Source organism: Cyprinodon tularosa, unplaced genomic scaffold (genome assembly GCF_016077235.1).
Source record: "Cyprinodon tularosa strain WSP-4 unplaced genomic scaffold, ASM1607723v1 ctg306, whole genome shotgun sequence".
NCBI classification, from domain to species: domain Eukaryota; kingdom Metazoa; phylum Chordata; class Actinopteri; order Cyprinodontiformes; family Cyprinodontidae; genus Cyprinodon; species Cyprinodon tularosa.
Genome location: NW_024039015.1, coordinates 2,041,152 through 2,068,377, shown reverse-complemented (window position 1 = coordinate 2,068,377; position 27,226 = coordinate 2,041,152). Strand labels below are relative to the sequence as shown.

Here is a 27,226-nt window from a genome sequence, read left to right as displayed (position 1 = left end):
GGCTTATTTTATGGCCTTGAATGAAAGTATCAAGGATGAACTAGCAACCCTCGACGAACCAGCCACACTTGAAGAATTAATCCGTCTGACGATTAAGTTGGACAACAGAATCCGAGCTAGAAACAGTTCCAAGTCTAAAAGTCTGGGTTCTTTTTCCCCTGCCCCTGCGTCTAATAATGTGACTGTTTTTTCTGCTCCCACAGAACAGTTGTCTAAACCGAGATCTAAAGCCCAGTCTCTTCCGTTGCCTGTTCAGGCCTCTCATTCATGAGAATTGGATGTCGAATCCATGCAGGTGGGACATACCAGGCTCACTCCAGAGGAAAGACAAAGACGCTTTTTGAGCAAACTGTGCATCTACTGTGGTGAGAGTGGTCACTTCATCGCTTCTTGCCCAGCTAAATCAAAAGCCTGGGCCCGCCAGAGGTTCTGAGGAGTCTGGTGGGCCATGATAACTCTAAAAAATCTCCTCGACTGATGCTTCCTGCCACTTTGGCTTGCTCTAATCAAAGCCTCTCTTTCTCTGCCTTCATCGATTCAGGCTGTGAACGAAATTTAATTGATTCAAATCTTGTCCAGCAGCTTCAAATTGAAACTATTCCCCTGACCCAGCCTCTTAGTGTCTCAGCTATTGATGGGAAAAAACTCCACCAGGTTACCCATCAAACTCAACCTCTCGAGCTACTTCTCTCAGGTAATCATCGTGAAACCATAACATTTTTTGTTTTTCCCTCCGCATGCTCCCCCCTGTTGCTTGGATTCGAATGGTTGGAGAAACATAATCCACATATTAACTGGGCTGATCGTCATGTGGAGTCGTGGTCAACGTTATGTCACGAGACATGCCTCCATTCGGCAGCCCCCGTGGTGGGGTCCCCTAGAGGTGGGGGGGAGATGGACTCTCCTGACCTTTCTTCTGTTCCTTCTGAGTACCATGATTTGGCTCCTGTCTTCAGTAAGGTCAGTGCTACGTCCCTTCCACCACACAGACCATATGACTGTGCTATCGAGCTATTACCTGGAGCACCTCTACCCAGCAGCAGACTATACAATATTTCCAAACCTGAACGAGAAACTAAGGAAAAATACATAAACGAGTCTTTAGCTGCTGGGATAATTCGTCCATCTTCTTCTCCGTTGGGTGCAGGGTTCTTTTTCGTAGGCAAGAAGGACGGTTCGTTAAGACCATGTATTGATTACAGAGGCCTGAACCAAATAACTATTAAGAACAAGTACCCTCTTCCACTACTCGCCTCTGCTTTTGAACCTGTACAAGGGGCAACTGTTTTCACCAAACTAGATTTGAGGAACGCTTATCATCTTCTTAGGATCCGTGATGGAGATGAGTGGAAAACAGCCTTTAAAACCCCCTTGGGCCAGTTTGAATATTTGGTCATGCCCTTTGGTTTAACAAATGCTCCTGCCTGTTTTCAAGCCCTTGTGAATGACGTTCTCAGAGACTTCTTAAATGTGTTCGTGTTCGTCTACATCGATGACATACTCATTTACTCAAAGAACCTTTCAGAGCATAAGGAACATGTTCGCCTTGTGTTGCAAAGATTGCTGGAGAACAAACTGTTTGTCAAAGCCGAGAAATGTGAGTTTCATCAGCCTTCAGTCACCTTTTTGGGGTTTGTGCTCGAGGGCGGGCAGGTTAAGCCTTCAGAGGACAAAATAAAGGCTGTTTTGGAATGGCCAGTCCCTGAAAACCGCAAGCAGCTGCAGAGATTCCTGGGTTTCGCCAATTTTTATCGCCGATTCATCAGGAACTATAGCCAGACAGCTCTTCCCCTAACCTCTTTAACCTCAGTCAAACGAACCTTTCAGTGGACCCCTGAGGCACAAACCGCATTTGAGAAACTGAAATTTTTGTTTTCCAGAGCACCCGTGTTAATCCAGCCTGACCCATCCAAACAATTCATCCTCGAAGTGGACGCTTCCGATTCTGGAGTTGGAGCTGTCTTATCTCAGAGACTCGACACTGATCAAAAGATTCATCCTTGTGCCTTTTTCTCTCGAAGACTTTCCTCCGCAGAGCAAAACTACGATGTTGGAGACCGTGAGCTACTGGCCATCAAGTTGGTGCTGGAGGAATGGAGACACTGGCTGGAAGGAGCTGAACATCCGGTTCTCGTTTGGACAGATCACAAGAACCTTGCTTACATCCAGTCAGCTAAACAAGCGAATCCCCGTCAATCTAGATGGTCCATTTTCTTCTCACGATTCAATCTCATTATCTCCTACAGACCCGGATCCAAGAATGTCAAACCCGATTCTCTCTCTCGTCTATACTCCGTTGATCAACCCGAGACGCCTGAACCTGTCCTCCCCGCATCATGTACTGTTGGAGTGGTTACCTGGGAGATCACCGATCTAATTAACACCGCCCTGGCTTCAGAACCCGACCCAGGTAACGGTCCAGCTAACCGAACCTATGTACCATCTTCTGTCAGATCTCGCCTAATACAGTGGATGCATGCTGCTAAGTTCTCCGCCCATCCAGGGGTCAGTAGAACCGTCGCTTTAATTTCAAGACGTTTCTGGTGGCCAACTCTTCACAGAGATGTCAAGGAATATGTGTTGGCCTGCTCCACCTGTGCAAGAAATAAAGCCTCACACCAACCACCCTCAGGCCTGTTACAACCTCTTCCTGTTCCCTCGCGTCCATGGTCCCACATAGCTATCGACTTCGTCACTGGTCTCCCTATCTCCCGAGGTGTGTCCACTATCTTCACCATCGTTGATCGATTCTCGAAATCCTGTCATCTCATCCCTCTCAGGAAACTTCCCACGGCTTTTCAAACCGCTCAGCTCCTGGTGAAACACGTTTTCCGTCTTCATGGCATTCCCCAGGAGATCCTCTCAGACCGTGGCCCCCAGTTCATATCCCAAGTTTGGAAGGCATTCTGTTCCGCTCTCGACTGTAAGTCCTCTCTAACATCCGGTTATCACCCACAGTCCAACGGCCAAACTGAGAGGATGAACCAACAGCTAGAGTCAACCCTCCGTTGTCTGACATCGAACAATCCCACCGACTGGAGCCAGTACCTAACTTGGATAGAATACGCACATAATTCTCTCAAATCTGCTTCCACCGGCCAGTCACCGTTTCAGGTCAGTCTCGGTTACCAACCTCCACTTTTTCCCGCAGACGAGAGAGAGATTTCGGTCCAGTCAGTCAACCAGCACATCAGACGCTGCCAACGCATTTGGAGAGATACCATCTCAACCCTCAATCGTTCCTCCGAGACTACCAAGCGCTTCGCCGACTCCAGAAGACATCCCGCCCCTGAGTACTCCGTGGGCCAAGAAGTATGGCTATCAACTCGAGATATTCCCCTCAAGGGAATGTCGGACTCTAACGGACTCTGCTGAACAAACTATCTCCGGACCCAACAGTTTCCCTCTCAAGGCTTTAACCAAGAACCCTCAAGGTACGAATCAGAAACAGTCTGAATAAAACTCCTTTGAGCAAACGCTAACTGAACTGTCTCCCACGCAGACTCCAGTGAACCAGTTCCCCAGGCCTGAACCAGAACCAGTGATTAACTCTGTGCTTGTGACAATAAACTTTGTTAAACCTTTTACTTCAGTTTCCGTCTCCGTGGTGTTCTGCATTATTGGGTCTCACTAGTGAACCCATCATGACACAAGACCACTGATAATCTTTCTCGATCTGGGGCTCCACGCAAGATCTCACCCCGTGGGGTCAAAATGATCACAAGAACGGTGAATAATAATCCCAGAACCACACGGGGGGACCTAGTGAATGACCTGCAGAGAGCTGGAACCAAAGTAACAAAGGCTACCATCAGTAACACACTACGCCGCCTGGGACTCAAATCCTGCAGTGCTAGACGTGTCCCCCTGCTTAAGCCAGTACATGTCAAGGTCCGTCTCAAGTTTGCTAGAGAGCATTTGGATGATCCAGACGATGACTGGGAGAATATCATATGGTCAGATGAAACCAAAATAGAACTTTTTGGTAAAAACTCTACTCGTCGTGTTTGGAGGAGAGAGAATGCTGAGTTGCATCCAAAGAACACCGTACCTACAGTGAAGCATGGGGGTGGAAACATCATGCTTTGGGGCTGTTTTTCTGCTAAGGGACCAGGACGACTGATCCGTGTGAAGGAAAGAATGAATGGGGCCATGTATCGTCAAATTTTGAGTGAAAACCTCCTTCCATCAGCAAGGGCATTGAAGATGAAACGTGGCTGGGTCTTTCAGCATGACAATGATCCCAAACACACCGCCCGGGTAACGAAGGAGTGGCTTCGTAAGAAGCATTTCAAGGTCCTGGAGTGGCCTAGCCAGTCTCCAGATCTCAACCCCATAGAAAATCTTTGGAGGGAGTTGAAAGTCCGTGTTGCCCAGCGACAGCCCCAGAACATCACTGCTCTAGAGGAGATCTGCATGGAGGAATGGGCCAAAATACCAGCAACAGTGTGTGAAAACCTTGTGAAGACTTACAGAAAACATTTGATCTCTGTCATTGCCAACAAAGGGTATATAACAAAGTATTGAGATGAACTTTTTTTATTGACCAAATACTTATTTTCCACCATATTTTGCAAATAAATTCTTTAAAAATCAGACAATGTGATTTTCTGGATTTTTTTTTCTCATTTTGTCTCTCATAGTTGAGGTATATCTATGATGATAATTACCGGCCTCTCTCATCTTTTTAAGTGGGAGAACTTGCACTATTGGTGGCTGACTAAATACTTTTTTGCCCCACTGTATATGCGACTTGTTGGTGATCTCCTGTGTGAACTGCAATCATACCACGCAAGTGTCCCGAATGTGTAGTGGACGCAATGACGTCACAGGATAGCGTGCTCTATGTTTACGAATTAAACATGGATGGTAGTACTGGCGCGCATCTAGTGGTCTTTTCCAACCATAAAAACTCAATCTTTTCGATATGGTTAAACATAAATACTGCTCTCTGCCATGGTTGTTGTTTTTCTTGCCACTTCTGCGTAGCATGACGCAGAATAGTGACCTTTGTTGGGTATTAATGACGTTCAGGTCGGATAAATGCGACCTGGTTTTCAGACACAGGTCACATTTGAAAAGATCAGATTCGTATTGGATTCAGGACCACATAGCCAAGTTGCCATTTGCCGCACTGGAAAAAATCTGATCTGTGTTGTTCAGACAGCCATGAAAAGATCAGATGCAGGTCGCATATGGGCAAAAAAATCGGATTTGGGTCACTTCAGGCTGCAGTGTGAACGTAGCCAAAATCCGTGACTCAGAGAAACTGTATCCTTGTCCTTCAAAACTCGTCAACCAAATGTCAATTTAAGAAATTATATTTAAGCTTCAATAGTCTCACATTTTATGTGACTAAAAATGCAGTTTCCCCCTTTATTTTCATCCCTTTCTATGTTGCTGTTGCTATGATCTGACAGGAGCTAAAAAATGAAGCCCCTGCTTCTGGCTCTGAACAGTCGGTCAAAGGTCTTCTGAAATTTCATAATCTCTGCGAGCACAGCTGAACGGTTTTGAGGTTTAATGTCTAATATTTTTAAGGCTTCTCCGATTATGGCTTTGTCTTCTCTCTCTCTTTCTCTCTATTTTTGTCTCCATGTGCACTGAAGTCTGTTACAGTATAAGGAAGGATGCAGCCAAGGTTATGTTTCCACATTTGTAAAACATACAAAAGCAAATTAAAAAACAAAAACATTTCATTTACAGCAATTAGACAATAAATAGTTTTTTTTATCCTTTATATGGTGTTGAAATAAATGAATGAGACAGGCTAAAATAATTCCTCGTATCTTACAATCGCTTGTAATTTCATATGGTGAGTTGAGTCTCCCGTCGCCACACGGTGAGGTGCTGATGTACATGTGGAAATGGACGTTGTCTCTCAACCTGTAGCTGTGCTCTTTGTGGCGGACGAATATCGACTCCTCCCAGTCCTCCAGCCTTTTACTGCCGAGACCAAAACAGAGAGAGAGAGAGAAAAAAGAAGCAAGAGAAAAAGCAACAACAGTGAGGCTGATGACTGATGAGAAAGGTAGAACTATTCATCACAACATAAGACATGTATTTCCTCTTTCCCCCCCCCCCTCCAGAATGATGAAGTAAAGCTGAGACAGAGAAGGATGGACGCAGGCTCACACTGTGACCGAAGCCTATTTTACTAATGTCAGTCCTGAACATTACTCAGGTTAACATTGCATTCTTCAAAATATAATCCTTTAGATCTAAACAATGAAGCAAAGACATAAAAAAACAACAAAGAACCCCCTTTTGCTGTACCTGTTGCTTTTAATAACTAGTTAAGAGATGCTGACAGAGATATTACCATCAGAAGACGGGTTGAGGTGCTGATGGCGAAGATTTAGATTCAATTCAGTTTATTTATATAGCGCCATTTCACAGCACATGTCAACTCAAGGCACTTTACAGTCAAATTGATTTAAAGTTTTCGAAAACCAGTTGATTGCATCGACTCATTGACACGAAGGCAATCCCTCACACTAAGCATGCTTGTAGCGACAGTGGAGAGGAAAAACTCCCTTTTAACAGGAAGAAACCTCCAGCAGAACCATGGTCAGTGTGAGCGGCCATCTGCCGAGGCCGACTGCTGAGTCCAAAGGCTTCCAAAACCACAATTTTGCCAAAAAAACATAAAATGAAAGAAATCAGAAATAACCCCAGGTCTTCTACATATGCATATACGTACATATATATATATATATATATACAGAAGAGCTATATGTGTATATATTTTATCTCTTTTTATTCTTATTTTTTTATCTTTATTATATTGTATAGTTGGATATGTTTATATATTATATAAAACTGTAACTGGAGCGTGTAACAAAAGTAATTTCCCTCTGGAATTATTAAAGTATTTCTGATTCTGACCTGATTCTGATTCTATTGACGTGGCTCATTTTACATTTATTAAAAAAGCAGGTTGGCGGGAAAACGACAGAAAGTATTACATTGTAAAATATCAAATCAGAATCTCGGATTGTTTTTGGATTATTTAACAGACTTGGATCTGATTCCAGCTCAGTTTCTTTTATGTATCCTTAATATAGCCCAATTGTAAATGTTTGTCATATCTTTATTACGGTATTCTTTATAGTGCAATATCGCCTGTTAAAATTTCTTTAAAAAATAATAATAATAGAAAAAATTACAACGGACTAAATTTAAAACATACATTTTCAATTTTTCATTGAAATAGAAAAGAACACAACAAAAATGGTCAGAAACGTGACAAAAAAATCTGAATCATAATCTGAATTGTTAGTCATATATGTCCTGATAGCAGGAAAAAGTTAGCTATTGTTGGTTATATGTTATTTCTTCTTATTTTTATGGTTCAGACCAGTATTCGTTTTGTATAAACTCTGTGCATGTGTCAAAAATGACAATAAAGTATGTATAGGTCTAAGTATTGCAGCGTAAAATACACTTCTCTATATATTGTATGTGCGTTCTAGCTCTCACTTGTTTGTCCTTATTTAAAACCTAAACATAAGGTTTGAAAAAATGGAGTCAACTCAGTACAGGCTGTTCCATCTTTGATGTAATCTCCTAAAAAACAGGTCAAAATAAGGCTCAGCATTGTGTGTGGCCTCCACATGCCTGTATGACCTACCTACCTGCCTGGGCATGCTCCAGATAAGGTTGCGGATGGTTTCCTGAGGGTTAACCTCCCATACCTTGAATAAAGCATCCACCAACTCCTGGACAGTCTGTGGAGCAATATTACATTGGTGGATCGATCTAGACATGCTATCCTAGATGTGCTCAATCAGATTCAGGACTGGGGAACAAGCATATCAGTCCATAGCTTCTATGCCTTCTTCTTGAACTTCTGGTACACTGCAATCACATGAGGTCTAGCATTCTCCTACATTAAGAGGAAGCCAGGGCCAACTGCACCAGTATATGTTGTCTGATGATGTCATCCTGGTACCTAATGGCAGTCACGCTACCTCTGAGGAGCACATAGATGGTTTTTGGCTCTACAAAGAAATGCCAGCCCACAATATTACCGACACAATGCCAAATTGGTCATGCTGAAGGATGTTGCAGGCAGTAGATCACTGTCCATGCTGCCTGCAGTCTCAGTCACATCTATCACATGTTCTAAGTCTGAATCTTCTATCATCTGTGAAGAGCATAGGACGCCGAATGGCGAATTTGCCACTACATGTGTTCTCTGGCTATTGCCAAGCATCCTGCATGCTGTTGGGCTGTGAACACGACACCCATCTGTGGACTTCAAATCTTCATACCATCCGCATGGAGTTGGTTTCTAGTCCTCTGTGCAGACACATGCACTTGGTGGCCTGCTGGAGGTCATTTTGCATTCCCTGGCAGTGCCCCTCCTGTTCCTCCTTGTCCAAAGGCAAAAGTAGCAGTCCTGCTGTTGGGTTGCTGCCCTCCTACCACCTCTTCCACATCTCCTGGTGTACTAGCCTGTGTCTTGGTAGCGCCTCCAGCCTGGGGACACTTCGCTGACAGACATGCCAAACTTTCTTGCCAATACTGGATGAGCTGCAAGACCTGAGCCTTCTGTGTGAGCTGTAGAGTCCTTCTCATGCTAAGACAACTGTGAAAGCACCACTAGCATTCAAAAGTGACCAAAACATCAGGCAGAAAGTATAGATACTGAGAAGTGGTCTGTGGTCCCTTCCTGCTGAACCACTCTCTTATTGAGTGCGTCTCCCTAATTGCCAATAATTTTTACCTGCTGTATATTTCATTTGCACAACAGCATGTGAAATTGATTGTCAATCAGTGTTGCTTCCTAAGTGGACAGTTTGATTTAACAGAAGTTTGATTTGATGGGATTTACAGTGTGTTGGTTACGTGGTTCCTTACAATAATGTTAGAGGTTGAGTTTGTTCATGCCAGGTCTTGCTCTCTGTACAAAACACCAGATCAACAGCAGAAAAATGATTTTCGTCCACTGCCTTAACATGACAAATGTCGTGACAAATGTCATGTTTACTGTAAACACCACAATATTTCCAATTGAAAAAAAAGAGGATGTAGAATTACTGTTTCCTATAGTTTTTGTGTCACCTGCTGTTTGCCAACTCTCCCAGGTGTTTTGTCAGAGTCTAAAGCATACATATGAAAGCATTACTTGGTGTTTTAAATAATTAAGCTAAATACTGAAGGCTCATTCTAAGAAAGCTCTCATTTTTCTTAGACAGACTGGTAGCTGAACGATGTAAGGAAGAGAGCAGCTGGTGCCACTAATGCTGCTGATGAGCAGCACGGTTCAGTTTATGTGCTTCCAGCAACATTAAAGTTAATGTGATGAAGTAAATTTACAGCATTTTAGCAGCGGTGATAAATACTGTCAAACTGGCATAACAGTATTTGTGGAAATCAGCATATGCTAGGCTAAAGTAAGCAACACTCTGTCATCATAGAAACATTTGGACTATATGAAAGAAGAAGAAGTTTTTTTGTATTTGGGTTACTTAATGTGGATCCCACGTCTATTTCTTGGTCATTTTTGTTATATAGTGTTTCCCAAGAGCACACATTTCATGTTGATATTTAATAAAAATAGCTTATTTTTGGTGTCATATATGTTTTCTTTATAACAAATAGGTTTGACATTTCTTATGGCTAAAATTAGGCAGAATCAGTAACACAATGGTAAATTCTAATCCAAGACTCATAAGTCAGAGATTTCAACAAGAGTTTTTTAAGGTCTAGGTTATATATAACAAATAAATCAACTTTTCCTCTGTTTTACAAATTAGGACATGACATTCATAATGCAAAGCATGAGTGTTACTCTTTATATAACCTCTCCTACGCTGCTGAAGTCCTTTCACTGAGTGTAAATGTGGCAGTTGTGGCATTTTGTTTGGTCATTTCATTATAAATTATCTTTCACATTAGCCATTTTACTCAGCTGCAAAGTCTCTGTTGCTGCCATCTTGCATTGTCCAAAGACAAAAAGTCAGTGTTGTGTATGCAAATATGACATTCAACGATCTAGACTTCCATCCACTAATCTGATACATCAGCATTTCAGTTGGGTTCCCCGGGGAGTACAGGAAAGTAATATATGCTTATAGGGTGGATGCAGGTAAAAGTCAAAATTCATCAAAGCCATCATCTTGGCCCTGATAAGGCTCAACAACGACCATGATATATCGGTATATAGCATTCATATTCCTTAAACACTCCCACATTTAAAATTTCAAATGTCTATATTGTATTATGCTTCACAACAAAAAAACATAGACAGGCTGTGTAATAGTTTAGTAAAAAACAACAACATGATTGTTAAAAGGCAATAATTTCCAATCCTAAGTTTGTTGCGAAGAACTCAAAAAAATACTTATTTTTCCAAGGTCCATCTCCATCAAATCGGATCAGCTTTGCTGTCACTTCCAAAGCAAAAGTACCCACAGCATTATGCAGCATTGCTGGAAGGAACACTGCTGTATGGTCACTTCTTCCATACGCTGTTTGTCACTTCGATGGCTTGCTGCAAACTAAATTAAACTTTTAACAATGGCTTTTTGTCTTGCCACTTTTCCATAAACCAGACTTTTGGGGTGTACAACAAATGGCTGTCCTGTCAATGTCAGGGATATGAATGTGACAATGGACACTGGAGCTCCTCCTGAGTTAGCACAGTGAATCTTAGCTTCTCCTCTGATAAATGCTTGTTTCTGCAAGCTGGCTACTTTAGGGAAACCTTCATGCCTTGAAATGTTGTACCAAACTCTTGCTATTTTCAGATAGGATAGGATAGGAAATAATGGGCCTCATTCAATAAGGGTTCACAAGAACGAATGTATTCTTAAATTGTTCTCACGAGTGATTTAGGAGAAAATGTTGCATTTAACATTTTTCGCCTATTTCTAATCTTCTCTCAGGTAGAATATGCCCCAGACTTTACACAGTCCTGGGCAGTGTTGTATAGTAACGAAGTAAAAATACTTCATTACTGTACTTTAGTATATTTTGGAGTACTTTATATTTTCCAAGACTATACATTTTTTTAAGAACTTTCACTTTTACTTCACTACATTTTCGAACTTAATTGCATTCTTTTACTCCAATACATTTTCAATGTTAGGTTTAGTTACTAAGTAAAAAAATAAAAACGAGAAAGAGAGCGAGAGAAAGTGTTTTGACCCCGCCTACTGACTACAAAGTCAGGTCTTGCCTGGGGTTGTTCATCAACACCAATAGGATGCACCTGTTTCGCAAAGCCAGTCTAAAATTGATCCTATATTTGGTTGTGTATATTATTTTGAGTGAATTTAACCTTCAAAGTTGACCAAAATGTAAAAAAAAAAAATGCACTGCTTTTTACTTATACTTTTCACTACATTACTTGAGTACATCTATTTTTACAGTAATTCTTATATTAAGTACAAGCCATTTCAGATACTTTAAGACTTTTACTCAAGTAACATTTCAGTCAGTGACTTGGACTTTTACCAAAGTCATATTTTGGAGAGATACTTATACTTTTACTTGACTCCGAGATTTCAGTACTTTATACAACACTGGTCCTGGGCAATCAGTCAGCTGTTATGCATACTAAGTTTTCACAAAATGAGAAACCAAGGACACCGACATGTCAGCTGCAAGTGTAAAAATGGTTCAATCATCGGCAATTCTGTAATAAAATACATTATATTCACTGATGAATAAACTATCAGTCACTACATTTGCAGCTGGCATGTCGCTGGTTGAATTTGTTGTTTCGTTAAAAGAAAGAACAGTCAGTGTGCTCTATGTGAGATCAAGCTACTATTGAAATAACATCTGGCTATAATGCTTTTGTCATTACACAAAATGTGGAATGTTTGTGTTTGGGTCTGTCTGAATTTGTCAAATTCTAGTTTTGCTATTAACATTTTGATGTTTATGCAGGAGAGAAATGGAGACGGCGATGAAGGAACGGCAGATGTGGTCTGGAGATGTACATCATATCTTTCTTCCATCATTGTTTTCCAATCAGATGATTTTTATTCTTATTATCATTGTTATATTTTTACCTCTGCAACGGTGCAACCATGGCATTCACAGCTCGAGTGGATTTTATATGAAAACATAAAAAACAAAACAAAGAAAAATGCTGTATGACTACTTCAGGAAGACAGTGTATAGAACAGAAACCGAAAAAGGCATTAGCAGAGTGTGCCACAGTATGCTTCGTTAGCTAGAGAGAACAGCAGACATATGGCCTGTTGATTATTGAAAAGCCTCTTGTGAACAAAGCGCTGCTGTTTCCATGGAGCTTATTATAGAGGAGAGAACAGTTTTTGGTTACTGCAGGGGGTCATAACTAACATGATGTGATGTTATTAAGCATCACGTATGAACATAATGTAATCTATGTTCAAACTGCAGGAGGCTCCTTGGAAACTAAAACCTAGTGAATAGTGGTACATAATCACTGCCAAAAGGTTTTCATTTAGTCTTTTCTTCAGCCACTTTCTACTTCTACTTTACCTTGTTTAAAGTCTTAAGGGGGCTTTTAGAAACAACAATAAGCTGAGCACATATTTTGGTCTGTTTACTTAGGATAATATCAAAGTAAGAATATTTATTTTAAACCTTTCCTGAAATCTGATTGAATCTCTAATTTACCGCAGAGCTAAATGTTAGGCTAAGCCCCTTAAATACCAAGGTTTTTTGGCCTCCTTGATATAGCCCAGAGTTTGTTTTCGCTGATAGATTTTGTTTCAGTGGATGTCCATATGAATAAACATCTTTAAGTGAAATTAACTTAGGATACCATTACACCAATAGTGCTTATTCAGTTTAAGGAAAACCCTAATTTATTTACCCATTGGTGCAGAAAATGGTCAAAGTGTAAAGATGGAACACAATGGTCACACTAGGGTGGTCACAAACATCAAATTAAGCTAAAGGCGTCAAAAAGATATGACATATCAGACATATTTATTGTTATCTGATGTAGGAATTAACCTAGAGGGGTGAATGTGGTGTTATGTTAAAGAACTCCATAACCTATTAGTCCACTGGTCCAGAGTGGTCTGGTATCAGAGTCCAAAACATGGTGGAAGACTGTTAGATCTTGTGACAACACAGTGGTGCCAGTTTCTTTCATGGGTGCTTTTTGTATCTCTGCTTCTGTCTCCTTGAACCCCAGTCTGCCTCAGCAGATGGCCGCTCACACTGAGCCTGGTTCTGCTGGAAATTTTTTACTGGTACAAGGGGTTTTTTCCTCTCCACTGTCGCTACAAGCATGCTTAGTGGGAGGGATTGTATTTGAGTCAATGAGTCAATGCAATCAACTGGTTTTCCTTAGATAGAAAACTTTGAATCAGATCTAGAACCCCTCTTGTCTAGAAGTTACAGAGCGTTGCTTTAAAATACTGAAGGTTGTGTTATGCTTGATGCACGTACCATTATCGTGGAAAATAAGCTGTCCACTATGTCACAATGTCACAATGCCTGTAGCTTTGATGCACTGTGGGGCTTCCCTCCCCCCATTGTGGCCACCTCCAGTGGGCATATACAGCACAAACAGCAAGTATACAGCACCACCCTACATGAGGAGGTAGCAGACAGAGCTGTTTACAACTTTCTCAAAGACTCGTCATGCTGTCTAAGGCTATGTTCACACTGCAGGCCTTGATGCTCAATTCCGATTTTTTTGCGAAATCCGATTTTTTTACTTTGCCGTTCATATTTTCAAATATATGCGACTTGCATGTGATCTCCTGTGTGAACTGCAGTTATACAACGCAAGTGTCACGCATGCGCAGTAGAGGACACAATGACGTCACAGGCCAGCGTGCTCTTTTTTTTTTTTTCAGAAGTAAACATGGATGGTAGTGCCGGCACGCATCTGGCGGTCTTTTCCAACCAATAAAAAACACAATCTTTTCAAGATGGTTAAACATAAATACTGCTCTCTGCATCCTCAACTGCCATGGTTGTTGTTTATCTTGCCGCTTCTGCGTACTAAGACGCAGAACAGTGACCTTTGTCGAGTATTAATGACGTTCAGGTCGGATGAATCCGAACTGGCCGTTCAGACACAGGTCGCATTTTAAAAGATCAGATTCGTATCGGATTCATGGCCACATTGCCAAGTGACCTTGGTCAGATTGGAAAAAATCGGATCTGTGTTGTTAAGACAGCCTCGAAAAGATCAGATCCAGGTCACATATGGGCAAAAAAATCGGATTTGGGTCACTTCAGGCTGCTGTGTGAACATAGCCTAAGAGACAGTAACTTTTGTTGAAACTGGTGGTATTTGGGTTAAAATCACAGGATGTCTCTAGATTCTTACATTTGTGAACTAACGACAGTGGGAGCTGTTGCTCGCTCGCCTTGTTTTTCTGCAAGGATATGTCTATGTAAGAAACAAATTTTCCTAGGTACAGAAATTCTGTCCACACGGACACCGCACAGAGGGACATGGACGCATAAAATGCCGTAACTTGTCCACAAGGACCTCACAGTCAAGAATAAACTAAGCTTAACACAGACGGCGCTATGGTGTTCACTGCCATCCTGTTTTCGTCAGCTAAAGGGTTTTTTTTCCCCTTGAGGTCCAACCTTTTTATAACTGCATTAGACTGGACAAGTTTTGAGTCAAGTGAAAACTGCTGTAGAGAAAATACGGTTAAAGTTTGGGTGATTAATCAGAAAGTCCTAAATTGTACTTGTTATAAACATGAACGCAGGATCTATTTAGCTTGCTAAAAGGGAAATATATACTTTCTGACACCATTTTTACTCAGATAAGAAGGGGAAAATCCAAAACAAGTTCTTGCTCAGTTAACTCTGGAATATATGTGAATCCCACTACATTTTAATCTTGGGGCTGATCTTGCATTAATAAAACAAAAAGGAATCATTTTAGGATTTTGATCATACTTGCACAATTATGGATCTGTTATGTACCAGATTAAATACCTAATTATGTATAAAACAACAAGGATATTTTCAAATGAGTAATTCCAGTGCATGGAAATGTTAGACTTTAAACACTAGTTAATTGAGTGACCAAAAGTCAACAAATACAGGATAATTAGACCCAAGGGAAGTCATTAGCCTATACAACTGACTCATGCAACTGTTTTCTCTTTGCACTTTTATTTTAACCGGAAATCCTTTCCATCCATAACAGGCAATGTGTTTTATATGATCAATATTGTTTATTACATTTATTTACATATATTTACATGCTAATGAACTGGGTTTAGTGACTGAAAATAATTACACTTTTTATATTCAACAACAAGAGTTTGGATTGTTTACACTTAAGCTAATAGCAGTTAGAAACCTAAGACTTATTATATGATTGGGTTAAAATAGAATGAATGTGATTTCCATTGATGAGGTGTTATCTTTAATCAGGACCTGTCATTTAAATCCCATATCAAAGAGGTTTCTAGAATTTCATTTTTTCATCTGCAGAATATTGCAAAAAAATTTAAATATCCTGTCCAGGGATGATGCTGAGGAACTGGTCCATGCATTTTGCACTTCAAGGGTGGACTAATGTAATTCTTTGCTATCAGGAAGTCCACAAACTGTAGTTAAAAGCCTCCAGCTGATCCAAAATGCTGCAGCCAGAGTTCAGATGAAAATTAAAAAGAGAGATGATATCTCTACTATCTTAGCTTCTCTTCATTGGCTTCCTGTTAAATCCAGGAAGCCAAGGAAGTAGCTTCTCTGGAGAGAAATATCAGCTGTGTTGCTGTCATCAAAACCTTTGTTTATAGTTGTTGGAGATCAGCCCGTTTTCCAGTGTAGTCCTGTTTCTCTGACTGTGACTGGCTGGATGTGCTCTCCTCATCCTCTGACATGGGAGCTGGCTCGGAGCTCGTCTGCCTGGCTGTGTGTTTCCTGGACGGGGCCGCCTTTTACAGTTACTTTTTGTATCTCTGCTTCTGTCTCCTTGAACCCCAGTCGGCCTCAGCAGATGGCCGCTCACACTGAGCCTGGTTCTGCTGGAGGTTTCTTTCTGTTAAAAGGGAGTTTTTCCTCTCCACTGTCACTACAAGCAAGCTTAGCGTGAGGTATTGTATTCGAGTCAAGGAGTCGTTGCCATCAACTGGTTAGAAAATTTTGAATCAATTTGACTGGATGATCTGCTAAAGTGCCTTGAGATGACATGTTATGAATTGGCGCTATGTAAATAAACTGAATTGAACTGAATTGAATTTAACCCTTTATCCAATCTCCTGACCGATATATTTGTAAACTTAAAGCCTCTAAGTCAATTGTAACTATGGTTTTAGCTAGAAGAGGAAACTGATCAAATTTATTTCAAATGGTTATGGATGAAAATCAAACTTTAGTGTCTTACCTTAGGAAGAGTTCCAATTGAGAGTAGAGAAAACGTATCAAAGCCCTGCGAACTGTCACTTCTGCATGACAGTCATTGACCACCTGTCCTTGGTCGCTCAGGTACTCCCCGTTGATGCATTTGGTTCCTGTGGATAGCGCCACAACTTGGGCGTGCCTCAGGTCCAAATCTGTTGAACAAAAGGAGATGGATATTACACCTTCTGGCAAACAATTTGATGGGTTTCAGTCTGCAATTTGGACATAATTTTGTCATTTCAAAAGAGTAAACTCGTACATTACAAGTACATTCCTTGGATTTTGTGAAAATGAATCAAATGAACAAGGAATGGACAAATCTGATGTTTTTACAATGTGCACTTTGTAAATCTAAAAGCCCCTCCTTGTTATCTTTCACATCTGTACAAGAATGATATAGTTATGTCATTTTTGAAAGGATTCATTAGTAAAAGAATAACTTTTTTTCAGTCTCTTAACGTAGGCATGGATATATTCTAGTCATACAAGATATCTCATCTTGATGTTTCTCACACTGTATTTGATCCCTAAACTATCCCCGAGGAAAATATTACTGCTCAAAGCTTCCTCTTCTATAGCTCATGACACATTTCAATTCCGCAACTCAGCCTCATTTTAGCTTCTATTATGTCTGAGATGTTTCTAACATGTTTCTTCTGTAGTGAAAATTAAGAATGCATTTACTTTTTCTTTATTAGAGGCAAAATATTCAAATCTTCTTTTGCCTTAAAACCCTTTGTTATGGTCATATTTTATGTCTTACACATGAAACCCGTATATAAGGTGCTTCATTGATAATTGTGCTATGCAAAACAAAATCTGGAAAGAAGCCAAAATTTCTTTAAATTAGAGCCTTTACTCTTAATTTAAGTAGGCAAATACAAAGATTTACTAATGGAATGAGTATTTTTACTCTTAAAATAAGATAGGTAAATAATATTAATTTGAAATAAGATAATGCAATTGTTTTTTTTTTGTCTTGTTCCTTTGGAAAAAAATCTCACCTCCTCAATTCAACAAAAAATGCACTTATTTTAAGAAAAAAAAACTTATTCAGATTTCAATTTTTGCAGTGTGTAGTGACATTAACTCATTTATATAATATTTATATTTATAATCCATTTTTATCTTATTTTTAACTAAAGGGATCAGTATTTCTTGCAGAAACATAGTGGTATCATCAGTGAGCTGAGTTATTATCAAAGGATAACCAAATACTTTCAGTGGCTTAATAACTTGGCTATTCTTCAGAAAGAGAGTCAATAACTCTGCAGCTAAATAAATAAATAAGGAGAGCAGAGCCAACACTGTCGGATTTCCCTGTTGCACTTCAACTCTTGGTTGTTCATTCAGACAGATGGACTGAACCAATAATATCCTTATAGATCAAATCATTGACCTCTATAAACATTTTACCAAAGCCAAAAGTATTTAATTATCAATGGATGCTCTATGGAGTCAAAATATGTGTGGAAAAAAACAAAGCCTTAATCTTCAAGAAACAAATTATACTTATATTAAGTCAAAAACAAACCTAATATTGTTGCATATGGACCAGTCCTTAACGAATGCTGATTGGGTTTCACACAATCTTTCCCAAATCAGAGTTAAATGGATTTGAAAATAAAAATAAGGATGAATAATTTGTAATCTACATTCAACACAGTTAATGGCCTCAGATTGTGGATATATCTTTTATCTTTTCCAGGTTTGGGTGATAATGTAATGACTCATTGTTTCATAGTTTGCATTAAATCTTTTTTTTAATTATTTTAAGGCTTTGAATAATAATTCTGTTAAGTCTTCCCAGAAAAACTTAAGAAAATTGGAAGTCAAACCATCTTGACCAGGTGATTTACCTACTGACATTTGTTTTACTTTGTTTGTTTTAATACTTTCCAAAAAGGCTATTGAAACTGGGATGAGAGTAGACTAAGTTAATAAAGAGAGCTCTCTGATTTCTCTGCCTAGGATAACAAGGAGAGGAAAGAGTTGAAATAATCTGAGAATTATATTTGAGCTTGTTGAGATCTTTTCTGAACCTTGAAAGAAAAGTAAGTACAGCTTTAGTCATCTTATTGCTCCAGAATAAAAACTGAGACAGGATAAATATACCTTAGTCTCATTTTTATGTCACACATCTCTCATAGTTTTATAGGAGAAGTACATGAAACATTTTGGAGATCACAATTCAGATATTCCTTTCCTCTGGGATTCCTCCCTTTAAGATATTCAGTTTTTCTGCTCTTCTTTTTATGCAGACAACAATGCAATGAGACATAACCTACGTAAATATGGAAAGCTGTTTATCTTATTTTTTATTTTTTTTAACAGTGTCCTGTCTGGCAATGTGGCAATAAGAATAATTGTCTTGATGCCAAAAAGAGCCCAACAGATTTTTCTTTCACAGGTGGAGCAGTACGGCTATCGCAATGGTGTTACGCTTGATTTATGCATATAAATAGCTTTATTATAATTCATGCAGGGAGTATTACAGATTATATGGACACTGCAATGTAAGTAGAACAGAAAAGGAAAAACAGAAAAAAAATGAGAAGATGAAAGAAAGAAGAGATAAAAGGGAGATAACATACAGACCAGAACCAAGTAAGGCAACATCCCTGAATTGACGTCAATTCGGGGCTTCGTTTGAATTCGCCCATTTTATGGTGGAAGTTTGGAATTGTGAGATTTGCAGAGAAAGGAGGTGTCGATGGGGTTTCAACTTCTCTTTACGTCCATTTCACCCACTGAACTATTGTGATTCATCTATGACAATGTAAACTCGATTTTACATTCTATGACCCCTTTAAGGTTAGGCTTAAAACTTTCCTTTTTGATAAAGCTTATTGTTAGAGTAGCTCAGGTTATCCAGTGCTATCTCTATAGTCATGCTGCTATAGGGTTAGACTGCTAAAGGACATAGGGACCCCTATTTCATCATTCTGCTTTGTTCTATCTCTATTCTAACTTTATGCTCTCTCAGGTTTTTAACGTTAAAGTAGCTTCATCTGGTGTGTGTCCGTTCATTGCTCACCACTTAGGAAGAAGCTGAACATCCTTCAGTCCTTCTGATGAGCAGCTTTTTTCTTGGTAGATTAACAGCTATCAGTGATTTCTTGGTTTAATGTGTAAAAGATAAGTGATTTGGGTTTCCTGAAGAAAGCAAGCAGCATCTGCAGATTTTATATGAAAACACCAAAGAGGAGAAGACGGCTACGCTGCAATAGCAAATAAAAGATAAAACCTGAAACAAAGGCTTTGGGGAAATGAAAGATTAAACAGAAACCCTGTTTAACGTTTACACCTCCAACAAAATGACTTCTGTTCGGTTAGGTTTTAGGCCAGTGCAGACTTAAAAGACAGACAAGCAGATGGACAGAGGTTATGTAGAGGGGGGTTGAAGGGGTGACAGATCAGCAGGAGGCTGCATGGCCATTTCTTCCCCGGCTGCCACAAATGTATTCCATCTCCTCAGAAAGTCAGGCTTCACTAGCTTCTGGGAGACCTGCAGGCACCGCCGGACCAGCACATGAGCTTTTATCAGCCTTGGCCCAGATGGCACTATGGTGTTACAGTTCTGACACCACCACTGATGTAAAGGACCAAGAAGGAAAGGGGAGGAAAAAAACGGCTGAGTTAATAAATGTGCACATGAGAAGAGAAGAAGAAAGGAAAGATGTAGCAGGTTTAAATTTAACTCTAAAAACTAGAAAGAATTTTTAGGGGGCCTCAGTCCCACATATGGAGTTTGTGGTCCTCACTGCAGCTGTTTTGGCTTCGATTCCTGGTTATCCCACTTTCCTCTCTGCCCTTCAAGCTTCCAATTAACAAAGGTTTTTTAGTGCCAACATTTTTTCAAAATTGTATTTTGGTTAAATTTTCTTAATGCAACATGTAGAAAGATACATTTATTTCAACCAAGAGAGAGACTCACACAGAGAGATGTGCAATGAGAACGATATTATTAACATACATGAAAAAAGCTATTTGACACACAGGCCCCAGACTTTGATGAGATGTGATAAAGAGAGCTTGGATGAATAACTTAGGGGATTAACAGCATATTTCTCATTGGGAGAGGAACTGAGAGTGACTGTCTGTGTGGTGGAAGGTGGAATGGAGGTGGATGAAGTTCGTTTGGAGAGCAGAAGGACGGGGTGACCATCATCGATTGGCTGGAGCTTGAGAGAGGCGTGTCAGCAGGTGGACCAGGTGAACTTTAATGAATACTCTTCCTGGTTGAATCTTCGCTTAAGCATTATCATTGGGAATCTAGGATTATATATAGTCATTACCTCTGTGCAGCTCCCCCAAAGTTATGATGACTGCTTCTAATCAATCCTCTCTGTGCTGCTATTTCAGTCTTGCTCTGGTAGGTTTGCAATATGCTCTTTTTTCTCCATTTCCAAAGAGTTGCCTGATTAGTCCTATGCGAGACATTACAAGCTTGAGATACTCTTTTAGGATCTAAATGTTATGGTTCTCATTTGTTTTGACACTGAGTTTTCTGTTATCAGTTGTTTTGTTTTTATTTTCCATAATATTCTAGCATTCTTTAGTTACTCTCTGTTGCCCCCTTGTGATTGTTTTCTTTCCCCTTGGATTCCCTCTTGCCAGTTCCACCAACACCTGCTCCTCATTCAGCTCGTTAGTCCATCCTTTGTTTTGTTCTCCTTAAATACTCCACCTCTGCAGTTACTCAATGCTGTACTCATCTACTCAGCTCATCTCCCCGTGGCTCCTCAGGCTCGTTTTTCCCCTGATGTCTCCATGGTTTTTGTTTTTTTAAACTTTTTAGTTAGATTTCTGGATTTTTACCTCTGTTTCCTTGTTCTTCAATTAAACCTGTCAGAACAATCTTTGCTTCATTCGGCTCTGCATCTGGGTCCTTAAGCAACCTAACCACCCATTGTTGACAGAAAATAAAAACAAAACAACTGATAACAGAAAACTCAGAGTCACAACAAATGAGAACCATAATACTAACCCTTCTTAAAACTTATGTAAAACTTCATCAATAAGCTGTCTGTGTTATGATTTCTGGTGCTTATGGATCAAAACATATGACAAATGTGGATTTTAACTGCCTTTTAATAATACTATTTCATAAAAATTATGCCTCAAGTGGTATTTGGATTCATGCTTGCAGGTTAATCCTCTTGAATTGTGAGCATCAGCCCCTCCCTGTCCTGGAAAACAAGCGTCAATCATTGTCCAACAAAGAACATGACTGAACATGGCCAAAATCATTTTTACCTGAGGGAGCATTTTGACTCAGCTTTGCAATCATTTTGGAAGGATTAGACTTGGGGTTTTCGTTGAAACGTCAGCAGGAAGAGGCTCTACGCTCATTCATTTTTGAGAAGGACGTATTTGCCTTTTTACAAACAGGCTGTTTGTTTACACTCCTCCACCAGCTTTCTGTTGCGCTTACTACGTCACAGTCAGTTGCACTCATTGGTCAGAGCGTTGGCCAATAGGCACAGACAGTTGTTTCAAAGACAACGGGTTGTTCTCATCAACAATCTTCCGATGTCTCATTCATCTAGGCCAGACTAAATTATACATTTAATCTCACATTTAGTCTGGTTTGACTTGTTAACCTCTAGATTACAGTAATTATTACACAATATACCTTGAAACAACGCCTGATGTAGGAGTTATAAAGAAAAAGGCGGAAACCGGGAAAACACTGTCTGGACACAAATACACATTTGGATCTGACAGAGATTGAGATTACCCAACATCTGTTCCTAGGTGAGCGCTGATTACTGGAAACTATATAGGTTGGTTTTTAAGTAAAAGGGAAATACCTGGAGGAGAGCAGGGAGCTGAGGGTATGTTCAATAACGAAACATATGATAAAGACTAAAATACAAATAGGAAGATAAAAAGAAGCCACAAGTCTGCTGTGCTTTTTAGTCTTCATGAGGATACTTGTTTTTCCCAGTTTGTAGGCGCTAACAGAACTAAACACAGGTGGACTCAATCATTCCGCTGGTGTCTGAGAGAAAGGGACTTAATTCAGATGAAGGCTGTGCTTTTAAGCTCTTACACCCTAAGGGGGTATAAATAAATTTCTGCCTGACAAAAACACACAAAAGTAAATAACTTATAGCCTCAAAGCTATTAGATTTAAGAAGAAACTTTTGGTACTTCTGTAAAGGTAAGATGTCATAGAATGGTTTTCTGGTGTCAGCACCATTGTAGCTTTGACCCTGCCTGAAATATTAGGGACAAAATACAAAATATTTTGCATTTTTTGAACCTCGCCAAAATTTTCTTAGAAATAAACATTGCAAAACACTACCAAAAATTATTTATAGCACAAAAAAGTAGTACAGACTTTCAAATCTAAATGTTGTGTAAAAATATACCAAATTTGGACTCAATCATATGAATCATATTTATTTTAGAATGGTATTAGTGAGAAATTTCTTAGGCGGAGAGGCCATTTTGGCACATTTATCCATAAATGTCACCAAACTGTGCCAAATATGTTTTTTACATCAATACTGGGGGTTTGGTAAAACTACGAGGTCATGTAGCAGCTGGACCCGCCGGTGGGTCCGTAGGGCTCAAGGGGTTAAGGTTTTTATTTTAAGTCTGTGGATGTACTGTACGATTAAAGTAATTTTATAAGATGTAGTTTATGACAGAAAGAACCAGACCTTTAAATAAGGTGACTCTTCTGTAAAGTGGATCAGATCTAACTTGCTGATGGGGCAAGATGCTTACTGGAGAGTGAGCTTCTACCTGGCTTAAAAGACATTTCCATCCTCTTTAAGCATAATCAATGTTTCTATTGATAATTTTTTATGCAATCAAGTTGCGTATTTTAACATTATATATTTGTCTGTAAAGTATGTGTGGGTGTACAGAATGTAGAGTATACCATAAGTAGGTTACACCGCATGCACAGACATGCAAGAAACAATAACATTTAAGAGAATTAAGCCTTTTATGGCACAAATCTCTGCAAATCATGAGTTCAGATATTAGCATTCCCTGTAAGCAATACACCCCTATCCCCCGCTGTTGATAAAGCGAGTTTAAAAAGGTAACAGACTCTCCCAATTTCATTCTTCTGCTTTTCCTTGCCGTTCCACTTTGCGATTGTTTAGATCAATTTTGCAGTGGATAATTTCTGCTGTGCTGCTCGCTAGCCTGCCATGAAATTGGCACTGAGGTTGCCTCCAGTTTGCAGGAAAGAGGAGAGGAGGAGGAGGAGGAGGAGAGATAAATGAAAGACAGAGACAGAGAGAGGAAGGGACAGAGCCCCACGGGCGGTGCGCCGTTTTAAAAAGAAGAATAATCAGCTGCATCAAAGAAATAAAAAAAAGAGGGCGGGGGGTGCTCAGAAGGAACAAGGTGGAGTAAAGTCGAAGGCCTGAAGCGCTCTTCACACACAAATACATCTGTTGATCGCTGGTGATTCAGAGATGTCACACCCGAGGATAGCAGCTCTGTCAAAAAGCATGCACATCACAGACTTAGACCTGGAACCGCTCACTATGGCAACTGGACTGTCAGAAACCTTTAATGAGAAGACAAAAACGAAATACTCAAGAGATAAACTAACTGTCTGATATCACACAGTACTGAAGAGTTTGGTTGTTTTTTTTTGTTCCTGCCAGGCGCACAAATGCTTTACCTCATCACACTGTTTTGATTGCTGCTCCTGATCGTGGCAGTACCTAAGTGGAGTTCAAAAATAATGAAGGGGTGTTGTTACATTGCCATTTCCCAATCAGAAATTAACAGACAGTAGGACCATACCCACGGGGTCAGACAGTTGAAGTCATGGTAGTTGCAGTGAAAAGATGAACTCTGATATCCAGGCTCTTCTGAGAGCAGACTTCCCAGTTTACCCAGTTTAAGCCTAAATTCTGAGATCTGTATGACAGAACTGGTCTACAGAACTTCACCTTCCATTTGTCATGAGTGTCAGCACCTGTGCACAATGCGCTTTCCCTAATGTTTTTGGGTGTGTAGATGAAAGCAACTGCAATTTTCATACAATTAGAGCTACAAGTCGTTTAGTTCTTTTCTTTATCAGTGTTAGGAATCCAGTTTGTGTGGGTTGTGTTTTTCTCTCCCTCCACCACCAGGTGGTGCCCTGTCCTCGTTGATCCTCCTGAACACCTGCGGCTGGTTGGCTCATCACTGAGGAGTATTTGAGCAGTGGACTGTCACTACCTTGACGCCAGAGTGTTTGCCAGTTTTGGGTACTCTAGCCAAGCTGAGATTAGCTGAGTCTAAGTTTCACTGAGCTTAACGTTGTTTTTTGTCTTTGCCTTTCGGCAGGAAGCCATCCCGCAAGCTGGATGTTTGGCCTTCTTCCCCTGGAAGGATTGTTTGAGTGTCACACTGAGCATGGGATTAACCTCCACACGTTCCGTTCAAGTTCTCCAGGAATTCCAAGTGACAGTGCGCTCCTATGCTCCTCAGTATCCAACCAAGTCAAAACCTGTCCGCCCTCCAACGAGCCCCTTACCTCTGGATAAACCCACATCGACTGTGTTTTTCTCTCCCTCTTCTGGGATTCTGGGAAGAAAGTTTTCTCCACTAACTTCCGGTTCACCAGTACGCTGAGTTTCCTGAATCCAACCCCGTTGATCTTCTCAATAAACCTGTTAAACTTTGACCCTGGTTCTCTGAGTGGTTTACTGCATGTGGGTCAGATCTCTTAAGAACATCATGACAATCAGCTACACATATCTAGAAATTATTTTCTTTTTACCCATAATACTTTGTAGTACAGCTAAACCTAAATGATACTGGAAGAAAACTGTCTGCAAATATACATTTTTAACTATTGCCAGATATTTTTGTTTAGATTTGACCCATGTCCACAGTGAGCCGAGGAAGATGTATAAAGCTAAATATTAAAAAACACATAGCTACAACAGCTGTAACAGTCATGGTAATATTTATGCCAACTACATGTGAATTTCACATTGCAAGCATGTGTTGTGGGAATAATAATATGGCTCCAACACAAGAGCAAGAAAATAGGTAATGTAACTTTCCAGCTGCAGTTCACAGTACCGGTTGCCATGGAAGAAGAGAAAATGTTTGTGTAAATAAAAAGAAAGATATGTTTGAAATCCACCACTGTAGTTGTTCTAAGTGATTAGCTAAAGTGTGCCAAGTTAGATGCAGGGAAAGAATAAAAAACTTGGCAGTTTGCAGCCGATTAGAGCAGTAAGACCTGTTCATGTGGAGTCTCCTAACAACCAGCGACCAATGACATGCCAGCCGTGTTTTTTGGGGTGGGACATGTAGGAATGACGACAGTCAGAAGGGCCTTGATGCGGCATTACAGACATGGCTACGCTGGAGGACTCACCTGTCTATACTGAAATTTACTTGAGCTAAAATAGCGACATTTTCTTATTTTAAAAAAGGAGCAGAAATATGTCTGTGCTTTCCTTCCCTCAGGATTTGGAAAAAGTTACTCTGGCTGAAAGCCTATTATGGAAGGTAGGTACAAGCTGGCACGTCACCCATCAGCTCGAAGTATTATACTAAACATCCCTCATTTTAAAGGACAGACTGAACAGCAGCCATCCCAGAATGATAACGCAGAACTCCCCTCAGTTCTACAGATATCTATCTGGGCTACTGCCAGGTAGGTTTCATAATAAAAAAGTTTTAAGCATTTCACTGTTTGACAAAAAGTTCAAATGGTCGTCTCATTTGTTTAGAGCAGATTTCTTCACATGTTTGCTGTTTCCTTCATTAATTTCTTTCTTTTTATAAAAACACATCCTTCCACCTGTGCAGTGGATCTCTACAGCTCCTCCACATTGCTACTGATTCTTTGAAAGCTTACAGGTGTTTTATACATATAACATTGACCCATGAGATGCTCAAAGGATGAGATATTGTTTTGACATCCTACCTCAACTTCAAGCCTCTCCACAAGGTTATACAATGTGGATATTTGCTAATAAAACCTTTACAAGGCTTTAACATTCAGACTTTCTGATAATGAAAGCGCTCCAGGGCTATAATGACCCAACAGTGGCTGTAAGGACAACCAGAGTTGGATCCAGTTTTGCTGAACTAGCTGTTTGTATTTTTTCTTCTTTCATCAGGGTGGGAGTCAACACATTAATCAAACAGGCCGGGCACATGCATTTCCTCTGTGCCTCTGCTTAATGTTACGTTACAGCCAAACTGAAACCCTGGTCCACTTAACTCGCTCTGTCTGCATGTTGGCAAATTGGCCTCCTACCACCAGGCTGCATCACACTACATTACACAGAGCTGCAGCAGACTGTCAGCCATTTGTTCAGGCTTTTACATCACACACGCTTAACCAACTTTGAATTTTCGGGTTTAGATTTTAGAATCCTAATTCAATTAATATATAAATATGTCCACCAGGAAAGATTGGAATAAAACCAACTATATGTGCACCTCATTGAATTTCCTCCGAAACAACTAACATTGTCAGAACTTAAAATAAAAAAGTCAGACAAAGAAACTCCGGCGTTCATTGCATTGTTCTTTATCCCCAAACGCCTCTTTAATTTGTCACATACTGTTGTGGAGCGACGCCGGATCAACTTCTTCCTAATCTTTTAATACTGCAGTCAAATAAAGATGTCTTTACGTTCCCTGCCACAGTTTCTACAGTTCTCTCATTTTTCATAACTCTAAATAGATATGAGGCACTCAAAAAGAAATTGCTCTTTCTCACATGCAGAGCTGCTATCGTAATTATAACATTTAATGAATGAACTCATAATCTTGCCTGTTCATGAAGGTGGGTTGAACAAGCCAATGCAACAAAGCGTTGCTACAAATGTTTAATAAAGAAATCGTGCTGAATATTTAGACAAATTAATAATTAATATCAGACTTTATG

At 40.0% G+C, this 27,226-nt stretch overlaps 1 protein-coding gene across 2 annotated transcripts in view; it reads right to left on the bottom strand.

Annotated features, from left to right (window-relative positions):
• adarb2 (adenosine deaminase RNA specific B2 (inactive)) overlaps positions 1–27,226 on the bottom strand; it is a 303,296-nt gene that overhangs the window by 32,581 nt on the left and 243,489 nt on the right. For both annotated transcript variants that reach the window (XM_038292043.1, XM_038292044.1), the window contains exons 5-6: positions 16,328–16,496; positions 5,795–5,946 (exon numbers count right to left, since the gene is read on the bottom strand). In XM_038292043.1, the coding sequence (XP_038147971.1) occupies positions 5,795–5,946; positions 16,328–16,496 (321 nt within the window). The remainder of the gene's footprint in view (positions 1–5,794; positions 5,947–16,327; positions 16,497–27,226) is intronic.